Here is an 18,915-nt window from a genome sequence, read left to right as displayed (position 1 = left end):
TGACTCATCTTTAGTAAAGTTGCACACGATTACTGCAGGGAAAAAAACACACCACAAAACTCAGCAAACCCCCCAAACTAGAAAACAAAAAGGGTGAAATGCTTAGTCCATCATTTACCCAGATGCTGGGTAAAGGCAGGTGTGAAGAACACCTGTAGAAATAAATAAAAGTGTTAATAATGTTCCTCCAGTGCCAAGTAGCAGAGCTGATTTCTGCAGGAGGCACAAGTGGCAGCTCACCAAACACACGTGGACAGAGCTCAGTGGTTGTCTGCAGGAAAGGTGGGTGCTATTTCACAGCAAACATTTGAGACCTATTAACACGTGTCATTTAAAAGACCAGCTGAGAAATCCTCTGGGCACTTTTAGCTTTGGTGCCTATTTTAAGAGTGTAAAAAAAAATTGTTAATATGTAACTGCTATTGCTAATATTGATGTTTGTAGAAAACTGATTACTGAGGGGGGGAAAGCAAAAGAAGAGGCGTTTATGCATTTGAGAAACATTCTTGCCATAGTTCAAGGGAAGTTTATCTTGCTGACTTCAAAGAGATAAAATTTAACCCTTTATACATAGTCAGCTGACACCTACAAACCATAACACCTCCCCTCATATTCATTTTTTCAGAATAAATTAAAAAATGCTGAAAAATTGCCTCACTGTCTGAACTGTGAAATATTTTCCTTTATCATGTAAAAGAAAAGTAAATCAAGCATGCAATTATAAGCAAAAAAAAAACCCAAACAAAAAAACTCACCTCAATGTTTTATTTACAAAAAAACCCAACAAAACAAACCACAAACAAACAAGAACACACACAAAAGGTTAAACAAACAAAAATAACCCCAAACACACCATTAACTGTAAGTATGACTTTTAAGGACTAAATTACATCCATTAAGTACAAACATATACGGATACTAAACTATTTATAAACCTTCTTATGAATTATTTATCTGTTTTTTGGCAGAAGAATAATCTATAAGCAGCTGGGGTGGAGCAAACCCCGGTGTCACCACAGGCTGTGGGGTGAACAGAGACCATCAGCCCTACTGAGAAGGACTTGGGGGTACCATGTGGACTCATAGCCCAGAAAGCCAGTTGTGTCCTGGGCTGCAGCAAAAGCAGCATGGGAAGCTGGTCAAGGGAGGGGATTCTGTCCCTCTGCTCCACTCTGGTGAGACCCACCTGGGGTGCTGCATCCAGCTCTGGGGTCTCCAGCGCAGAAGGGACATGGACCTGCTGGAGAGAGTCCAGAGGAGGCTGCCAAGAACCATTTGGGTTGGAAAAGACCTCTGAGATCATCAAGTCCAACCCTTGGTCCAACTCCAGTCCATTTACCAGATCATGGCACTCAGTGCCATGTCCAATCTCAGTTCAAAAACCTGCAGGGATGGTGAATCCACCACCTCTCTGGGCAGCCCATTCCAGTGCCTGATTACTCTCTCTGGAAAGAATTTTTATTCTGATCTCCAACTTAAATTTCCCCTGGCAGAGCTTGAGCCCATGCCCCCTTGTCCTATTGCTGAGTGCCTGGGAGAGGAGACCAACCCCTACCTGGCTAGAACTTCTCTTCAGGTAGTTGATCAGAGGGCTGGAACATCTCTCTTAAAAGGAAAGGCTGAGATAAATGGGACTGTTCTCTGGAAAACAGAAGGCTTTTGGGTGACTTGCAGCCTGCCAGCACCTGGAGGAAGCCTACAAGAAAGATGGAGAGAGACTATTTACAAGAGCATGTAGTGACAGGACAAGGAGGAATAGATTCAAACTAAAAGAGAGCAGGTTTAGATTAGATACTGGAAAAAAAATCTTTACTGTGAAGGTGGTGAGGAGCTGGAACTGGTTGTTCAGAGAAGTTGTGGATGCCCCATGGGTAGAACTGCTCAAGGCCAGGCTGGAGGGGCCTTCAGTACTTAATCTGTGGAAGGTGTCCTTGCCCATGGCAGGGGGATTGGAATTAGATGATCTTTAAGGTCCCTTCCAACCCAAACTTTTCTAGGTTTCTATGATTTTATATCTTCCCTGAACAAATAAAAATAGTCTTACAAGCCATCTTGAAGTAACTCACAGATCTCTTTAGCCAAAATGGTTACAGTGCAATGAACACATGGAACTAAACTCTGCTTAGGAAGGGATACTCTGCAGAAATGCTGTCCTATGTATAGAGACTGAAGAACAAAACTGCCTTCGGACTGAATTTTATTTTTGACAGCAATGTAGCAAATACATATAACTAAAACAAGCAGACACGACAGTGATAACCAACAATCCAAGTTCTGTTTCTGTCTATTTTTTATGCATATGTATTTGCTATCAAAAAATAAAAACATCAGTTTTGACTGTCAGTAGCTTTTCTTTTCTTACCCCTGTTGGAGTATACCAGTCAGGCAGCTTTAAGATGAGAAAAATTACAGATGTGGGAAAGCACCACTAGAGGGTTTGAAAAGAACTTTTCAAAACTTAAACTCAGATCAAACTGAAGTTTAATTGTTGCATGAGAACACAAGCTGGAATAACACCTTTGGAATAACAGTACTAAAATCGGTGCATGTTTCCACCATGTACTAAAATAAACTACAGTTTCTCCCCAATAAAGTGCAAAAGTTTAATAAATTCATAGTTTTACTGTTTTTAGAAAAATAGGTGTTAGAATCCAGTGAATACAGGCAACAAAATGACATATATCTGAAATAAAGTATAAAATGATGTCCTAAATTTTATTTCTCAGAAAAGTGTTGTAAACAAGGGGTTTGGTAGCCCTGGGAGTTTGAATACAATTTTAACTTCTACATGTTTTTCTCTTGTCTGGCTTGGGGCATTTATCTGCTTTTCCACCAGCAGTGTTATCTGGAAAATGAGAATATAAAATAACTCAGCTTTTTATATTCTGTAGTAATAAGCCTTTTTTTTTCCTTTTCCTTCAGTGGATATTCCTCTAAGTCTGTGAAGCAATACTGCTTTTTTCTTCACCTCTGTATGGAATGACACATGACAGCATTACACCAAAAAGTCACTAGAAATATCACCCCTCAGAGGGACAATCTGGCAAGGCTCCACCATGCTCAAAAATCATAATTATTTTATTAGAAAAAAGAGGGGGGAAAAGTTTTTTGTATGAAAGAAGAAAGTTGTTAGGATCTGGACTTTATAGCTCTTTTTTGTTGCTCTTTTTTTTTCTTTAACCAATTTCTGCTGAGGCCTTTTGAAGATGAGAAGGAAACTCCAATATTACTATCAGCAGAGGTGTATAGATAACTTCTTGCAAAGTGTTCAGAATGCTTTATTTAGTCCTCCATAAATACAAATAGAAAAAAATGTGTGTCTCTGAAGAAAAGCCTGTCTTTAGTTTTGAACTACAACTTGGAAGGATCCCATAAGAAGGGGGAAAAAAGGGGACTATAATTATTGTGAAAACTTACCAAAAACACATTTTAGTGGAAAGTATTTCTGTCTCCAGGAAAACTAAATATTTGAGGATCTTGTCATAAGAATACAATTTATGCATTCAGTGAAACTGAAGCCAGACTGGGTCATACCAGGAATCAGACATACAAAGGGTTCTGCTCAAACAACAGAAGCTCAGGTATTGTAAAGTCTTTTGACTCTTTCTTGTGCTATATATTAGATAATTTGAAACAGACAGAAAATACTGGTGCTCTATACTAGATAATCTGAAGCAGGTTGAGACAGCTGGATAAAATCAAACACAGAAGTAGAGAGTATTCCATCATGAGAATCTAGCAGGATGGAACTCCATGTAAACTATGTTTTCATTTATAATTCAATTTTTTTAGGAAAAAGCTCCAGAGGAAACATTTCTATTCAATAAAGATTTCTCTTCAATAGCTAAAAACCTCTAGAGAGAACCATCAGATTGAAATAATGCTCTTGGGTAAAGGAAAGCATAATACCAAATATTGTTCTTCAGGAAGATTAACTGTTACTGAACATGGTCAATAAGTAACCATTAAAATTGCTTCCCACACATGTTTTCTTGTCTTAAATCCAAAGAAGTCAGGGATACTTAGGTTTTCTTTTAGATCATATAAATTGAATTTTGCAGTTTTTCTCATCCTTAAAAACCCAGATGTGCAAACAAGATTTTTTGGGAAGTTATTCTCAAGAACAGGGCTGGCTTACTAGAAAAAAGTACCACATCTGGTACTTGCCAGGCAAACTAGTGTGATACAAGGCAAAAATAAAGGTAGGATGACACTGCTTTGACTGCAAGAAACATTACTGAGTTTGAAAAAGTAAAAAGGAATCCATTAAAAGCCAGAGTAATCTCTGGGCCATAAGTGATTATCTTCAAGAAGACTCTGTTGTAAATATTTAAAAATAAGATCAGGAAACATATGAATTAGCAATTCCAAGATTCTGGTGCAAATTATGAGACAATTTATCAGCACCAAAAACATAGAATAAACAAATAACTTGAGTTTATCCAGAATATTTTATGAAAAACTTCATCATGGGGTAACTGACCCTAATTTATGCCCTTGCAGGAGAGTTTATATCTTGATTTTAACAAGGCTCTTTTGTCTTTATTATAACACTGGGTATGCTAATTTCATACTACCCAGTTTCTTCATCCAAACACTGTGTGGGCCCAAGTCAGTTATCTGCAGAAGCTCTAGGAAGTCAGCACTTAACCTCTTTATCAGAACTTCTATTGATGTTCCAGATAAACGTTATCAAGTTTATGCTACAAGATCTTGCTTCTGTTTTGCTATTTGATTGGCACATTATCACTCACTTTTAGTTCTGATTAATCAAACTTCCATATCAATTAATGAATTACTCTGCCCAGGCTCAATGCTATGCTGTCAGACCTACAATTATATGTTTGTTATCCTAAATGCTACTACAAGATTAATATTTTTCCTGGAGTGTTTCTCCAGCATATTAAATCTGACTGTATGGGGTACTCATCTAAATTCTATATCCCCCTTACTTGCAGAACATGCACTGAACATACAAAAGAGCAGAACAAGGTGCAGCATATGGTGAAGTGCTAGTTGGGAAATGTCACATTCATTCAATCACTTCTTTTTTCTTACTTTGAATTTTCATTTTTGGTTTGTGGTACTTTTGTATTCTGCTTCAGATTCTCTGAAACCAGATAGGGAAGTAAAATGGAGCAATGGAGTCCAAGGTTGACAACAAAGAGCTTGACTGAGAAAATATTAATAGTATTGCTTGTAAAGGAGGGAGCCAACACACAGTATTATGCCCATTTGTACCAGGTGTTATGGAAGCTCAGGAGTTCACATTCAAGTGTAAATAAGCAAAATAAGTATCTAGAATAGGAATACAATAAATGCAAAAAATTATCCAGATTTACTGCAGTTTGATATTATTGGTGTCCAAAAGTGTTATAGCATCACACTTGATACCTCCAGTTTAAGGCAACCAGCTTTTATAATCTTATGCTGCTCTTCAGTTCTCTCCTGTTACAGTCTGTAGGTGTTCTGAGTTCTACTCTAGAAGAAGGCCTGGAATAAGTAAATTGTAATTTCAAAGCTTAGATCATTGGTTTTGTTACTCCTTTTTGTATCATTTGGTTGTTCAGAATTTTCATCCTGAGTTACCTACCTACACAGGTGCAGAGCATACACTGTCAATGGTAAAGAGGAACTAAATAAAAGCAACACGAGTCTCTGGACAGAAATCAGTTTTGCTTGCAGTGGTCCGCTGTGTCTCATTGCAGGCCCAGAGGGAACATGGAAGAATTAGAAAACAGAACAGCACATTCAGTTGCTTCATTCAGGTATGGATTCTTTCTCCAGTTCTGCTGTGAGTCACTAAGCACACAAACTTTTTGTGCTACTGCCTTGACTTTCCATTTCTCTGGATAATTGAGATGAGGTTGCTTTCACTTCTTAAGAAAATGAAGCTTATGCAGCTTTTCTATTTGTCTGTGTTTTTTGTAACTTTTCAGCCTATTGGCTAAATTCCTTCTCCCTTCTTCCCTCCCTGCAAATACCAAGTCTCAAAGTCCTACAAATTTTGTGAAAATTGGCAGCTGAAGAGAGGAACAAGGACTTCCATTCCGACTAAGTGAAAGGTTAGCTATTTAAACCAAAAACTCCCCCCCCAAAAACAAAGAACAAAAGAACTGCAAAACCCAAACTGCTGGTAGATGCTGAGTTTCATCAGCGAGTGCATAGCAGCAAACTGATTAGGACACAGATAAGAACAGGCAACAGCTACCCTTATGAAAGTGGTGGCTATATTAAAGTTATTAAAAAAGATAGAAGGAATGATGCAGGAACCAGATGTTATTATGTAAAAGGGATACAAGACACAAGCCTGTTATAAAATCATCTTTTTGAATGTAACAAATAAAGGCTTACAAATCGCAAGACTGTCCGTACTCCTGAGTGGTAACAAGTTGACAGAGGCAGCTCTGCTTGAGGACGTGTGAGCGGAGCGTCAGGAAACACCTGTTGAGATAAGGCAAGGGGTGACCTGCCTTGGCTCCTCTGAGTTACTGATCCCTCGGTCCTTCAGTGATATTCTCAGCAGGGAACAGAGACAAACACGCGGGGTTACCCCAGCGTGTACAGACAGATACCACCCGGCCGCAGCCGAGACTGCGGGTCCGGTGTGGTTTGCCCGTGGGGCGCACACACACAGACACGCACACACACACCGAGCACTGCGCTCTGCTCCCTGCAGGAACCCGTTCCCCCCGGCCGCGCTCCCCTCCGCGCTCCGGGAGGCCGCGCAGCCATGGCCGGTGGCCCCGGGCACAGCCGGGCGGGCAGCCCGAGCCTGATGGGTTCCCGCTGCTGCCCTGGGCCGGCCCGGAGCGAGCGAACAGCGGAGCTGGCGGGGAGGGAGCCCGGGCGGCCGGGGCGGGGGAACCGCGGGCTCCAATGGCGGGGCCGGGCCCGGGCCCGGAAGCGGCGGCGGGAGGTGCCGAGCGCGGGCAGCGGGGCCGGGCGCGGGATGCGAGGAGGCGCCGCCGCCCTGCCCCCTGCCCGCTGGCAGCCAGCGCCCCGGGAGGAGCAGGAGGAGGAGCAGGAGCGGCGGGAGGAGCGGCAGCAGCAGCAGGAGCCGCCGCTGCGGGAGCATGAGCGGGGCCGCCGCTAAGCAGCCCCCCGGCGCCGGGGCCGCCGCGGATCCCGCCGCGGAGAAAGCGGCGGCTGCGGACCCGGTGCCGGAGCCGCCGCCGCTGCTGAGCGTGGACGTGACGGGCTTGGTGTCGCAGTTTGCGAGGAGCTTCGTGCTGATCTTCCCCGTGTATGTGCTGGGCTACCTGGGGCTGAGCTTCAGCTGGGTGCTCATCGCCCTGTGCGGGCTCTTCTGGATCCGCAGGCACCGCGGCGGCAAGAGCTCCCGCCTGGGCCGGGCGCTCGCCTTTCTGGAGGACGAGGAGGAGGCGGTGCGGCTCAGCGTGTCCTCCGCGGATCTGCCTGCGTGGGTGAGTGGCCAACACCCCTCGGCGCTGCCGGGAGCACCCGCCGGGCCGGGCCCTGCTCGCTGCCTGCGGCGGTGCCGCTGCCCGCCCTGCGCCACAGGCCGGAGCTCCGGAGCCGGCCTGGCCGGGAGGGAGCGAGAGGAGCGAGGACACGGCATCTCCTGCGCCCCACGGCTGCTCGTCCCGGTTCGCCAGCCGCTCCCGAGACCCGGCGTCCGGCGGCGGGAGCGGGCGGGCAGAGTGTCCCTGCCCTGCGCCCGGGTGGCCTGTCCCCGTCCCCGTCCCTGTCCCCACCGCCCGCGCCTCACCCCGAGGCGCTGCCGGGCGGTGACAGCCCGAGCCCGCCCGGCCGGCCGGCCTCTCTCGCATGGATAAACAGCTCCGCGGGGTTTGGGTTTGTTTCCCCATAGCTGCCGGAGGGGCTGTGCCGAGGTGTCCCTGCACTGGCGGGTGTCGTGGCTCGGGCCGCGTCTGGCAGAGTTGGGGTGACGGACAGGGAGAATCGCTGTCAGGGCTGTCAGGGCAGCGGTACCGAATGAGGAGTGACACAGAAATGAGGTGGTGGTTCTGAAGGGCTTCAGGACTGTGACATAAGTACTAATGGGCAGGGGCTGCGGTGGCTTTACTTGTGCACTGATCTGGGGGTTTTGAAAGGCTTTCTGTGAATCTCTTGTAAGTTTCAGGCTTTCTTGTAAGTCTTCAGAACTACCAGGGTTGTTTTTGTTTTTTGTTTGTTTGTTTTGTTTTATTTTGTTTGTTTTTTTAGCTGAAATCCACCTTCGAAGTCGTACTGCTTTTCTCTGTAATTTCTCTGTAGGAGGATTAGCAGTGTTTGTGATGGGATGCCAGCCACCCCCCAGTGCCAGTGCACATCCAGCCTCCCTGTGCCCTGCCCTGGCCCCGGGATGTGCTGTGTGCAACTTGCTGCTCCTTTACTTTCCTTACCTGAGGCCTTGAGGGTTTCCGTCAATTCTTTCCATGCTGTTGATTTGTTGCCTGCTCTCTGCTCCTCAGGTATAGCCATCCCCCTCTCTGCTGGGGACTCTGCAGTGACTGTGCATCGGGCACTGTACAGATTATAAGGATCCAGTAGCTGTTTTCATGTTACAGATTGCAATACCTGATGTGACCTGTGCTACCTCTGCTAAGGAAGTTACAGGAGAGCCTGTAGTGGGTGGGTGTCAGGTAGGAGTCCTTTACTCCTGTTTTGTCAGATCTTACACCAAAGTTCAGTGGAAGATCATGATAAAAATGAGGACAGTGTCTAAGAGAAATTAAATGGTTTTGCTGCTTGGAGATGTGAGTCTCAAATAATGTAGTTAATAGCTGTTAGGTTCGCTCTGTGTTGTGTTTGGTTTCCTTCCCTGTAATCCTGCAGTAATGTCGTGGAAGTGTTCTGACTTGATGCATTTAAAATGAATTAGTTGACGATAGATCTGTTGTGGAGGGCTGTGTATAGTAACTATCTGCTGGGAACTAAGCCAAAGATATTCAAGCTTAGTGCTGTGCATAAGTTTTATTTTAAGGCACAATTTGTTATCTTTGATAAAATGGCAATTAATTCCTGTCTTGAGTTGTCCAAATAACTAAAGATTGAGAAAGGGGCCTCTTGGCTGAAGTTAGAGGCAGAAAGAATCAGAGAGAGGGATGAGTGCTACCTGAAAGCACCTGCATATCCTGTGGCATTGTGAGAAAGCAACTGATCAATATGCAGGGTTTCCCCAAAAGTGTGAACTTCTCACACACCAGCTGGCAGATGTGCTGTAAATCTTCCTTGGTTGGTTTTGGGTGTACAGTGTCTATTTTTATCTCCCTCTTTATTCATGTTCTTAAATTTTAGAGGTCTTGGTTCTTTTATTTCTGCTGACATATATCCTGTATTCTGGAAACATGATGCTTTCAAATAAATGTAGCATCCAGATTAAATGCTATCTGGGAAACGAAGACTTCTGAAGACTGAAGGCCCAGTTAAATCAAAAGTAGTCTTCAGTGTCTGCTGTCAGAGTCATTAAAGTTTATATGAATCTTTTTGCTGCTTCCATAATGTGTCTTGAAAAACTGCTATTTGTCTTCCTTCTGCAATATGTGTGTTGTCTTGGAGATTCATGGATTTCATATTTCAAGTAAGAGCTAATGGATGGAAAATGGAGCCTGAAACCTCTTTAATAGGTATTGACATTATCCATTTAATGTAAACTCCACACTGCAGTATGTTCTCCTGGTTTCTGGTCAGGGAAATAAACTTTAATTTTCTTGAGCAGGACAGTGCTGTGTTTTAAATATAGGAAACTTTTTTTACTCTTCTGGGACTGAAACTGAGATTTAATAAATCATTTTTCAACTAAAATTGTGTGTTATATCAAACATTTATTTGACATATGGTGTCTTTCTGAGTCCTTGATTGGAAAAGAGCTTTATCATTGTGTGTTAGGTGTGATTTCCTTCCATCCCCCCTACTTTGGGATTGGCTGCTGCTTTAGTGGTTCATGTGTAGTACTCAGTAATACTGCACTGAGTTATTTATTTTTAACAAAGTGATTGTTTCAGAATTTTTTTCTGCTGGCAATATGCTCAGTTGCAATTTCAAAGTGATACTATTGTGTTATCTCATTAGAGTTTGCACTGTTAAGTATTAGTTTCCTAAATTAGATTTACTTCTTCCATAAACAGGTGGTTATACAATAGGAATATTCTGTATCGTGCATGTAAAATGAATTAATTCAATGTGAGTACAAGTTATGTTTTTTAAAATGTCAACACTGAATTATCTAAAAAAGTGTATGTTCAAAAAATATTGTGATTACTGTCTCAAAAAATAAGATCTGTACTCATAGCCTTGCTAACATAGTTAGAGCTCTGCTGTGTGTTTAGATGTCATGGATTATATGGGAGCAAAGGTGGGTGCTTTTCCAAATAATTTAAAGCTAGGCAGCAGAACTTACAATGAGAAAGAATTGGAGATCAAAATGGTCTTTAAAAAGACATTTCCCCTTCCTTAGCAATATTTTTATGTACTAGATGTATGTTACACTGGAATTAATGTAATTGAGATGCAAACATATGTGAGAAAAGTGGCAATTTAAGTATTGCTACTTAGATGATTGAATGTAAGAAACCAGGGCTCTAAATTTTTAAAGGCCAGGGTATCATGTTGCCTTTTATTTTTAAAACAGTAATGAAATTTCACAGTCTAAATGGTGTAATAAATTTGCCTCATTCTTTCTAAATCAAAAAAGTTAATCTGATTTGCTATTTTCGTGATTTTGGTTTCTCAATGTAGCATTTATAACATGCCAAGGTATCATGTTTGACATGTTTTTGGGTTAGTGAAAGTTTGACTCCTGTTTTCTTCAGCATACAGACAAAAAGCCATGCTGAATTTGTTTTCCCCAGATTAAATGTGAATTTGGCCTGCTCCCAGGAGCTGTATCTGTGTGCAGTCTGTCAGCAATCAGCAGGCAACCAAAATAGGAACAAATCTTAGTATTTTTAAAAAACTGATTCTGAAAACAGATTTAGACAATTTTCTTCATATCCCTAAGCATGTATTATACAGAAACTGAAATACTGTACATGATTGTAGTAAAAGTGATGCCATATTAAAACATTAATTACAACTCTGCTGTGGTATTTTTTGTCCAAGAGATTTGCTTAAGTTTCTGCTCCAGTTTGGAGTGGTTTTTAGGGATTTTTTCCCCCACTTGTTTTTTTTTTCTCATGTACCTAGAAAAAGGAAAAAGCCTGCCTAAACCTAAATAGCTGTCCACTCATCTTTTTAACTAAACTGATTTAGAGACCTATTGTAAAGAAATTTGGTGGGTCATTCTCTTAAGAAGTTGTATGAAATTCTTGATGACTGGGAGTCTTGTGGGTTACCATTAAACTGCTGTACCCCCACTGCACCTTGAGGGAGGAGATAATCTCAGTATGTACCCTTTTTACTGGATTCTGATCTACAAATACACAATGAATACAATAATTACCAGCCCATATTTGCTGAGTGTTTTTGTGTTGGTGATGGTCAGTAAGGCAAGACTTCAGTGGCAGTTGGATGTTTCTTGGTGGAATATTGTGTTGAATGTTGAACAAACTGCGTTTAAGGGATGAGCAACCCTTCTGACTAAAAGCAGACTTCTGAAAACGTGCCTGAAAAAGGAAATTAGAATTTTTAACTCTAAAATTATTTGTATTTAGACTCATTTTAGTATAAAATGTGGGTACATACTTTTACCCCACACCAAACTGTTCCATGAACTTCCTGGAAAATGCTCCAATTTTATAGTTAGAGCAACAAAAACTTTGTTTTTACTGCTATTGGGAAGGCAGAGCCAGTGTTTGTGGAAGAAAAGTGGTTAGGGAGCTCTAACTGCAGGGTCACACCTTTGCAGCTAGGGCTGGGGTGATTATGCTCTTACGTGTATTTGATGTAGAATCAAACTTACTGACTGGATCTTAGATAGATAGTTCAGGACAGGAATCTCCAGAGAATCCCTGCCGATGGATGTTAAGTATGTACTCATTAAACCTGATAGACAAGTGGATGGCTGCAATGCAATGTGTGCTTTCATTTGCCATAGAAAAAAAGATGTTCCTCTTACCTTCTGGTTATACCTCAGTAGCTGCAGGAATTGTAGGTGGGTTTCTATACAGCATGCTCAAATGTGAAGACACTGATCACTGAGATACATTCTCTGATCCTTTTCTCCATCCACTAGTTGAGTGTGTTGCCACACCTTGAGTGTTGTGTTCAGTTTTGGGCCCCTCAGCTCAGGAAAGATATTGAGGGGCTGGAGCGAGTCCAGAGAAGAGCAACGAGGCTGGTGAAGGGACTGGAGCACAAGCCCTATGGGGAGAGGCTGAGGGAGCTGGGGGTGTTTAGCCTGGAGAAGGGGAGGCTCAGAGGTGACCTCAGCACTGTCTAGAACTACCTGAAGGGAAGTTCTGGCCAGATGGGGGCTGGTCTCTTCTCCCAGGCACTCAACAATAGGACAAGGGGGCATAGGCTCAACCTCTGCCAGGGGAAATTTAAGTTGGAGATCAGAAAAAAATTTTTTGCAGAGAGAGTAATCAGGCATTGGAATGGGCTGCCCAGAGAGGTGGTGGATTCACCATCCCTGAAGGTTTTTAAACTGAGATTGGACGTGGCACTGAGTACCATGATCTGGTGAAGGGACTGGAGTTGGACCAAGGGTTGGACTTGATGATCTCAGAGGTCTTTTCCAACCCAATCAATTCTATGATTCTGTGTTAGATTGTATTTACCAAGGGGTGATTTATAAGAAAAATGACTCCTGTGCAGTTATTAATGCTAAGCAGGGTCTAAGCAGTTTGGATGCGGGGTGTGCAGACAGCCCTGGGCTGCCAGCCTGTGTCTGGACAGCATGAAGAGGTGTGAGTAACAATAGAACAACAACTTGTGAGCACTTAACAACCAAAGCCTGTGTCCTTCGTCTGTGTGATTAGTTTTCATTTTAAACTGCCTCCTGTTCTAGGTGATTCATGGTGTATGAATAAATACATATGTATATTGTGGGTTGTGTGTCGTCTTGTGGTTACGTTTTGTTTTTAAAGGAGGAAGTTTAATTTGGTTCAGAATTAGCTATTGTAGCTAAGGTAACCTCAGTAACTTCCCAAGAGCACCCCATAGTTAGAAGACATGTGAGTGATGGTTTTGGAAATGGAGAACTAGAGGAAAAAAGATATATTGGACAACTGATCATGTCTCCCTGTTTCTCAAAGTTTTCAAAATGAGTGTGTTAAAACTGTGCTGAGGTGACACCTGTTCCGTAGCACCTTCTCTCACATAGTACTGTGCTAAGTGTCACTGTGTCACTCATATAAAGAACCTTTTCCAGAATATTTCTGGTCAAAAGCCACAATTTGAGTTGATGTCTATAAACATAATATCAAACTACTAAAGAAAAATATTGGCCTGAAAGTATTAGTATGTCTCTTGAACTCTGTAGGTGCCACAGGCCTTCTAAATATGTAAGTGTCATACATTCTTTTTCATATAACAAATTATTATTACATAAAAACTATTACTGAGTTTTGGGACTACTGCAAATGCCTTCTTTAAATGTGCAGTTTGTCTGAAAAACCAAGGAAGACGCATACAAGTATTTTTAAGTTGTTGTTGTTGTTGTTCTGTTTTTTTGGCATTTTTAAATTTTGTATCTTAGACTGCTGTGTTGCTGCTATGCCTGAGTAGCTTTGCAAATAAGGGCTGGCCCAGCTCTAACTGTATTTGAAAATGTGGGAGTCATAAAGATCTAGTCTGTAAAGACTGAATTTTCTTGGAGGAAAAAAAATCTAGGGTAAGAGTCGACCTTTTCTGCCTCTCTACAAGACTCTTCTCACTTTAAATTACTACATTTTGAGATTGTTGGCACACCACAGTGTAGTTGGATATGCATTCTAAAATTTTTTAAATTTTTTTATGTGAGAGCCTGATGGGAAATAAAGTTGAATCAGGGTTATTGTCAAAACATTTTCATTGTAGTTTATAGTAATGAAAGCCTGTTCTGTAAATTTGAGGTATTCAAAACAATTCTTTGGTGTCCTGTTCTTGTTCTTTAAAATGAAAGAAGAGGCAGCATTTTGTTTCTGGTAAGATAAAATTCTTTGACTTAAATAATTCGGTTTATATTGAAATTTATCTCCCATTTATCAAATCATCACGTGTTCTCTAGTTGCTAAAATTGCCTTTAGCACAACTTCTTTTGATCTTAGCAACAATTTTTTGCTGACCATATGCCTGTACTGAGTCTGGGGTGTGGGTTTGTGGGAGCTGTTTTTAAAACAATACCAGGTTTTAAAAGAACACTAATTTTTAAATATCCTCTGTAGAGTCTGAAACCAGCTTGTGAGAGCTTTATAGCAGTATATCAGATTCTGAAAGTAGCAGTTAATGATTGTGAATGAACCTGTGCCATTGCTTTGGTGTGTTTCAGTATGTGGTTAATAGGAAATCAATGAAAGAACATAATTCTTCTGGATGGAGTACAGAAATAATAGATTTGGTATGAGACATTGCTAGTTTCAATACAGAGCTTTTTTACCTGTGATGTCTTACCTTTCTCTCTGCTTTTCCTTGTTCTTTGGACAATAAAAATTAAATATGATACTACCCTTTCCTAAGGAGGTTTAGAATGGACACCCCACCAACATCTCTGGAGCTTTTCCGTGGCCCAGCAGCAGCTGCTCCCAAGGTTTATTCATCAAGGCTGAAAGCCCAGCAGACTTTCAAATGTGGTATGTGTAGAGCTGGTTTTGCATATTCAGGGTAAATACTGCACCACTTCAAAGAGGAAAGTTAAATCCTTATCTCTGGCTGGTGTTTGTGAACACTTAATGAAAATAAAGGCTATACAGAGCTGGAGTATTCAACACAGAAATAAATGTGAATAAAACCGGTGGGAAAACAGCGTGTTGATAAGAAGAGGGGAGAGCGTTTTTATTTTAAACAACCGTTTGAATTCGGTACATTATGAAACTGAACTATTTAGAGAGGTCTGTCATTTTATCATTTGTATAACTTTTGAATCATATGTCACTTTGATATTTCTGAGTAAGTTTTGTTTCAGTTGAACAAGGGGAGAGTTCTGTGAAGTTTGGAAAGAAACTGTTGGATGAGAAAGAAGAGGAAAGAATTAAATCAAGAATTTCCTAAAAGTGACTGTGTGTGAAATGGTGGAAGCCAAATGCCAGATTTATGTGTTTGGCAGGGTTTGTAGTTGTCCAAGATGGCATGAACTGACCCAGGACCCTTCTTTGGTCCCATCTGCTGTGCACTGAATGTTTTCCCCATTTTCTATCAAAAAGAAAGAAGGAATCTGGACTGCACTTCCATTTCTCAGACAGTCTTAATAAATGGAGGCAGTCTTGCCTTCTTACAGGAGGAGACTGAAGTTCTGTTGGGGCAAGGAGAAAAAGATGATAGCATAATTGAAGATGTATGTGTATTTTTTGAAAATAACCAACTTTTTTTTTTTCTTCTGGCATGTGCAACTTTCTGTGTGTTTTGATTTCACTGATGTTCCTTTTATTATGTTTTTATTGTAAGTTTTGTGACTTTTCTTAGCTGGCACTGATGGATTTTCAGGGCTGGAAAGTGAAGCTGTCCAAACTTGCCCCATAGTGGGTTTCTTCTCCATTGACTAGAATCAGTCCATAGTTAACTTGCTTTGTAAGGAAGTCTGATTACAAAAGTGGGGTTCAGGAATCCCAAATCCTTTCCTGGCCCTAGGGGACACATGTTAAGCCAGCACCCTGGCCTTGCTAAGTCCATTCCATTTACCTCAGCTTTTCAAGATACTTCTTGATCCTTTGTTCTTTTATATAGTCCTGTACAATCTCCATCCTAATGTCAGGATTGAGGTGAGAAGCTGTGTCCCCTCTCCTCTTGAATCCCATTGGTACATGCCTGGGAGAAGGGGAGGAAGAGGTGCTCCTCAGCCTTCTTGCAGTCATTTAATCCCCATCCCCAACCTACTTCTGGTTTTTATTCCCAATAGTTTTTACCAGGCTTCATGTATCAGTCCTTGTTAGATTGACGGAGTTCTTCTTTTCTTTGCAGTTTAAAAGGTGCAGCCTTTTTATTTTTTTTCTGTTGGTTTTCTTTCTGTTTGTTCTGTTTTGGTTTTGTTCCTTCTATGTGCTTCCTGTGATACAGTTAAAAGGGGAGCACTGAGAATTTTAAAGCTTTTCCTACTAATGGCTCCTTATTCATGAAGATGTAAATTTTGTTTGCAGACTTTCCTCTGCATTCATGTATTCTTATTGCAGAGAATCGGGGAGGGGGGTTAGTAAAGGGACTCATTCTGCAGTGTCAAAATAAAGGAAATGTGCACTCCAACAAAAAGGATGTTCTGCCATCCACTTACACTTTCCCAATGCCCCCTTCTGCCAGCATTAGGATTTACTTGGCCAGGGAATTGTAAGTTTTCTGCCAAGTTTAGTGTTCAGCTAGATGAGTTTCATGAGTTTCCTGTGTGGCCACACAAGTGTCAGTGCCGACAAAAGGGAGGTGGTGGAAGCCTCTGGTCAGGTTTAAAGTGAGAGGGAACAGTGGGCTGCATTGAGAGACCCTTCTGGGAAAGAGGTGGCAAATAATGGTGCTGAGGTGTCTTTCTGGGGAAACAAAGTCTGGGCTTGAGCTGTTTATAATGTCTAATTGCATATCTAACTTCTTTTATGTTTCAACAGACCTGTTAACATACCTAATCATCAAAGGTATAAATTCTAAGTGTTTGATTCAGCTTAAAGGTTGGCCCTGTTTGTAGTACATGGTTGGACTGGATGAGCTCCAGAAGTCCCTTCCAACTGAACCATTCTGTCATTTTTCTTTTTGTTTCAAGCTGTCATTTAGATTAGCTTTCAGTCTCCAGTTGTGGCTTACAAATGGTAAAAAAATCTTTTCTTCATCAAATACCATTATTTGCTTAAATATTAAATGTACTAATTAGAAAAAAATTCAAAAGAAAAAGACTGTCTTTGGAGAGGTGTTTTATGGGAGACAGTGAGACTTCTTAAGTTGTTCAAGTGCCTCTCAACTAAATAGTATTAAAATTCTGTGCAGCAAATTGCTAAAACACAATTTTTGAAATGGAACTCCTCTTACATAAATAACCTTTGGAAGACAAGCATTCCCATATAATGAGTCATTGCACAAAGTTTTGCCTGCTACACCCTGATACAACTACAGAATTCTCCTTTGGAGCTAAAAATCTGAGGCAGGACTGGTGATTTTCAGATGCAGGAGTCTGGAATTTTGTACCAAGAAGTTGTTACTATACTAGAGATACTAAACTAGTTGTACTTGGCTGAAAATAACTGTCATATGACAGACAAGCCTTGCATTGTCATTTGGCTGTCCTTATCCCACAGCAGCATGGGTCGAGTTTACATGAGTTCAGTTGCAGTCCTTTCACCTGAGAGATTTGTATGTGCAGTGTAAATTGCATCAGTTTTCTCATCTGTTCTCCTGAAAACTTTAGTTGAGAGAGTCCAGTACAGACTCTTGCACTATTGTTGTCATGACCTTTGTTTGCATTCCTTTAGTTGGATACTGGCTCATGTGAATTACCCAAACCGACTGAAATAGTTTCCTTTGGGAAAATTTTGAAAGGTGCAAGACCAAATGTAAAATTAAATGTATCGACAGTCCATTGTCTTGTGCAACCTTAGCAGGAAGGTGGGAATAAAGCGAGTGAATGTCTGACTGTGGTGTCTTCCTGTTTCATATTTAAAAGTAAACACAGGATATATGTTGGAGCTTGAAGGTAGCTGTAAAACCTTGTTTGTTCCAATTTGAATTAATTATGCAGTATTATAACCCACACTTCTGCTCTTAAAGTTTGTAAGTGATCTTTTTAAAAATAGGTTACTAAAAACAAGGGATTGTGGGGAGGAAAACATTGTGGAGGGAACTGAAAGGGAACTTCACAGCTCAGGTAGCTCCCGGTTTGCTTTCTATTTAAGCATTCCTACTGCTGCTTTGTACTGCATGGTTCTTCAGGCCTTATTTCAGATCTGCATAGCTTGATAGAAAAATACTCTGTATCTGTGCTTTCTTAGATGCTCTTCTTCACATGGCATATTCTGCAAACGAGTGAGTTTGCAGCTTTGTATCCAAAAGCTCGAATACAACTCCTGTGGCATTTTCCTGCAGGGAAGAGTATCAGAAGACATGCCCTGAGCTGTGAGTTTTTGTGCAGGCTTACAGGGCAGACTCTCAGGACATGTTGGTAGTTGGCATGTTTGAGCTGTCTGCATGTTTCCAGCAGACTGTTAATGTAATGAATGTATGATACTTCAAATGAGGAAGTGTCTCTTCTTAATTTGTAATTTTTCCTAGTGCAGTTAGCTTGCTGGTCCAGAATTTTGAAAACTTGTAATTTGTTTTGATGCAAGACTTCCCTCCTCCCCCAGGCTGTTGATTCATCATGTTAATTGTTGAACTAAAATGATAAATTCTCTTGTGTGTGTGGTGGGGAAGTTGTCTTAGTCTAGTAATAAATTTTATGATGCACAGTAAATCTGTATTTTGAAATGCAGTGTTCCTTACCCAGTGACTTTCTCCTAAAATACTTGAACTAGAAAAAGAACACTTTTCCACCCACCCACCCTCTGCCAGTTAAATATCAAATGGCAGGCAGGAAATGATAAGAGTGTTTCATGGAGGGGGGAAAACCCCCAGTGTTCAGTCATCTGACTTGAGTGTGTTATAGGAGTATTCAACAGTGATTGATATATTAGTTTAAATTTTAATAATTTCTTGTTCTCTATTTATGATAGTCTGTATATTGGTTTGTATTTCAGGGGAAATAGTTGGGCTTTTGAAAGTGTTTCTTTTTTCTTTCTAGGTTGTGCTAGGTATGAGCACTACATTGATGGGGATGTGCCTAAACTGTCCATATTCACTTGATAAAATCACTTTTCTTACTGCTGTCATATTCATGTGAGTCTTTATAATGGAAGTGAATTTGGC

At 41.3% G+C, this 18,915-nt stretch overlaps 1 protein-coding gene and 1 long non-coding RNA gene across 6 annotated transcripts in view; one reads left to right on the top strand and one right to left on the bottom strand.

Annotated features, from left to right (window-relative positions):
- Positions 1 to 751: 751 nt before the first annotated feature.
- Positions 752 to 6,913, bottom strand: LOC139674756 (uncharacterized). 4 transcript variants are annotated; one of them, XR_011698342.1, is made up of 4 exons: positions 6,654 to 6,913; positions 6,355 to 6,444; positions 5,594 to 5,698; positions 752 to 5,493 (listed from the first exon to the last, which is right to left on the bottom strand). It is a non-coding gene; the product is annotated as an uncharacterized lncRNA (long non-coding RNA). The 4 variants fall into 4 exon arrangements; XR_011698341.1 differs by having other exon boundaries at positions 5,594 to 5,692; XR_011698339.1 differs by lacking the exons at positions 6,355 to 6,444; positions 6,654 to 6,913 and having other exon boundaries at positions 5,594 to 6,316.
- Positions 6,914 to 6,927: 14 nt separating this feature from the next.
- Positions 6,928 to 18,915, top strand: part of ESYT2 (extended synaptotagmin 2) — a 79,590-nt gene continuing 67,602 nt past the window's right edge. Inside the window, exon 1 of one of the 2 annotated variants that reach the window (XM_071561423.1) lies at positions 6,928 to 7,427. In XM_071561423.1, the coding sequence (XP_071417524.1) occupies positions 7,077 to 7,427 (351 nt within the window). In that variant the 5' untranslated portion in view covers positions 6,928 to 7,076. The remainder of the gene's footprint in view (positions 7,428 to 18,915) is intronic. The other variant, XM_071561424.1, reaches the window with a different exon arrangement.

The sequence above is a fragment of the Pithys albifrons genome, chromosome 7 (assembly GCF_047495875.1).
Source record: "Pithys albifrons albifrons isolate INPA30051 chromosome 7, PitAlb_v1, whole genome shotgun sequence".
NCBI lineage: Eukaryota > Metazoa > Chordata > Aves > Passeriformes > Thamnophilidae > Pithys > Pithys albifrons.
This window is presented reverse-complemented; position numbering and strand designations above follow the sequence as displayed.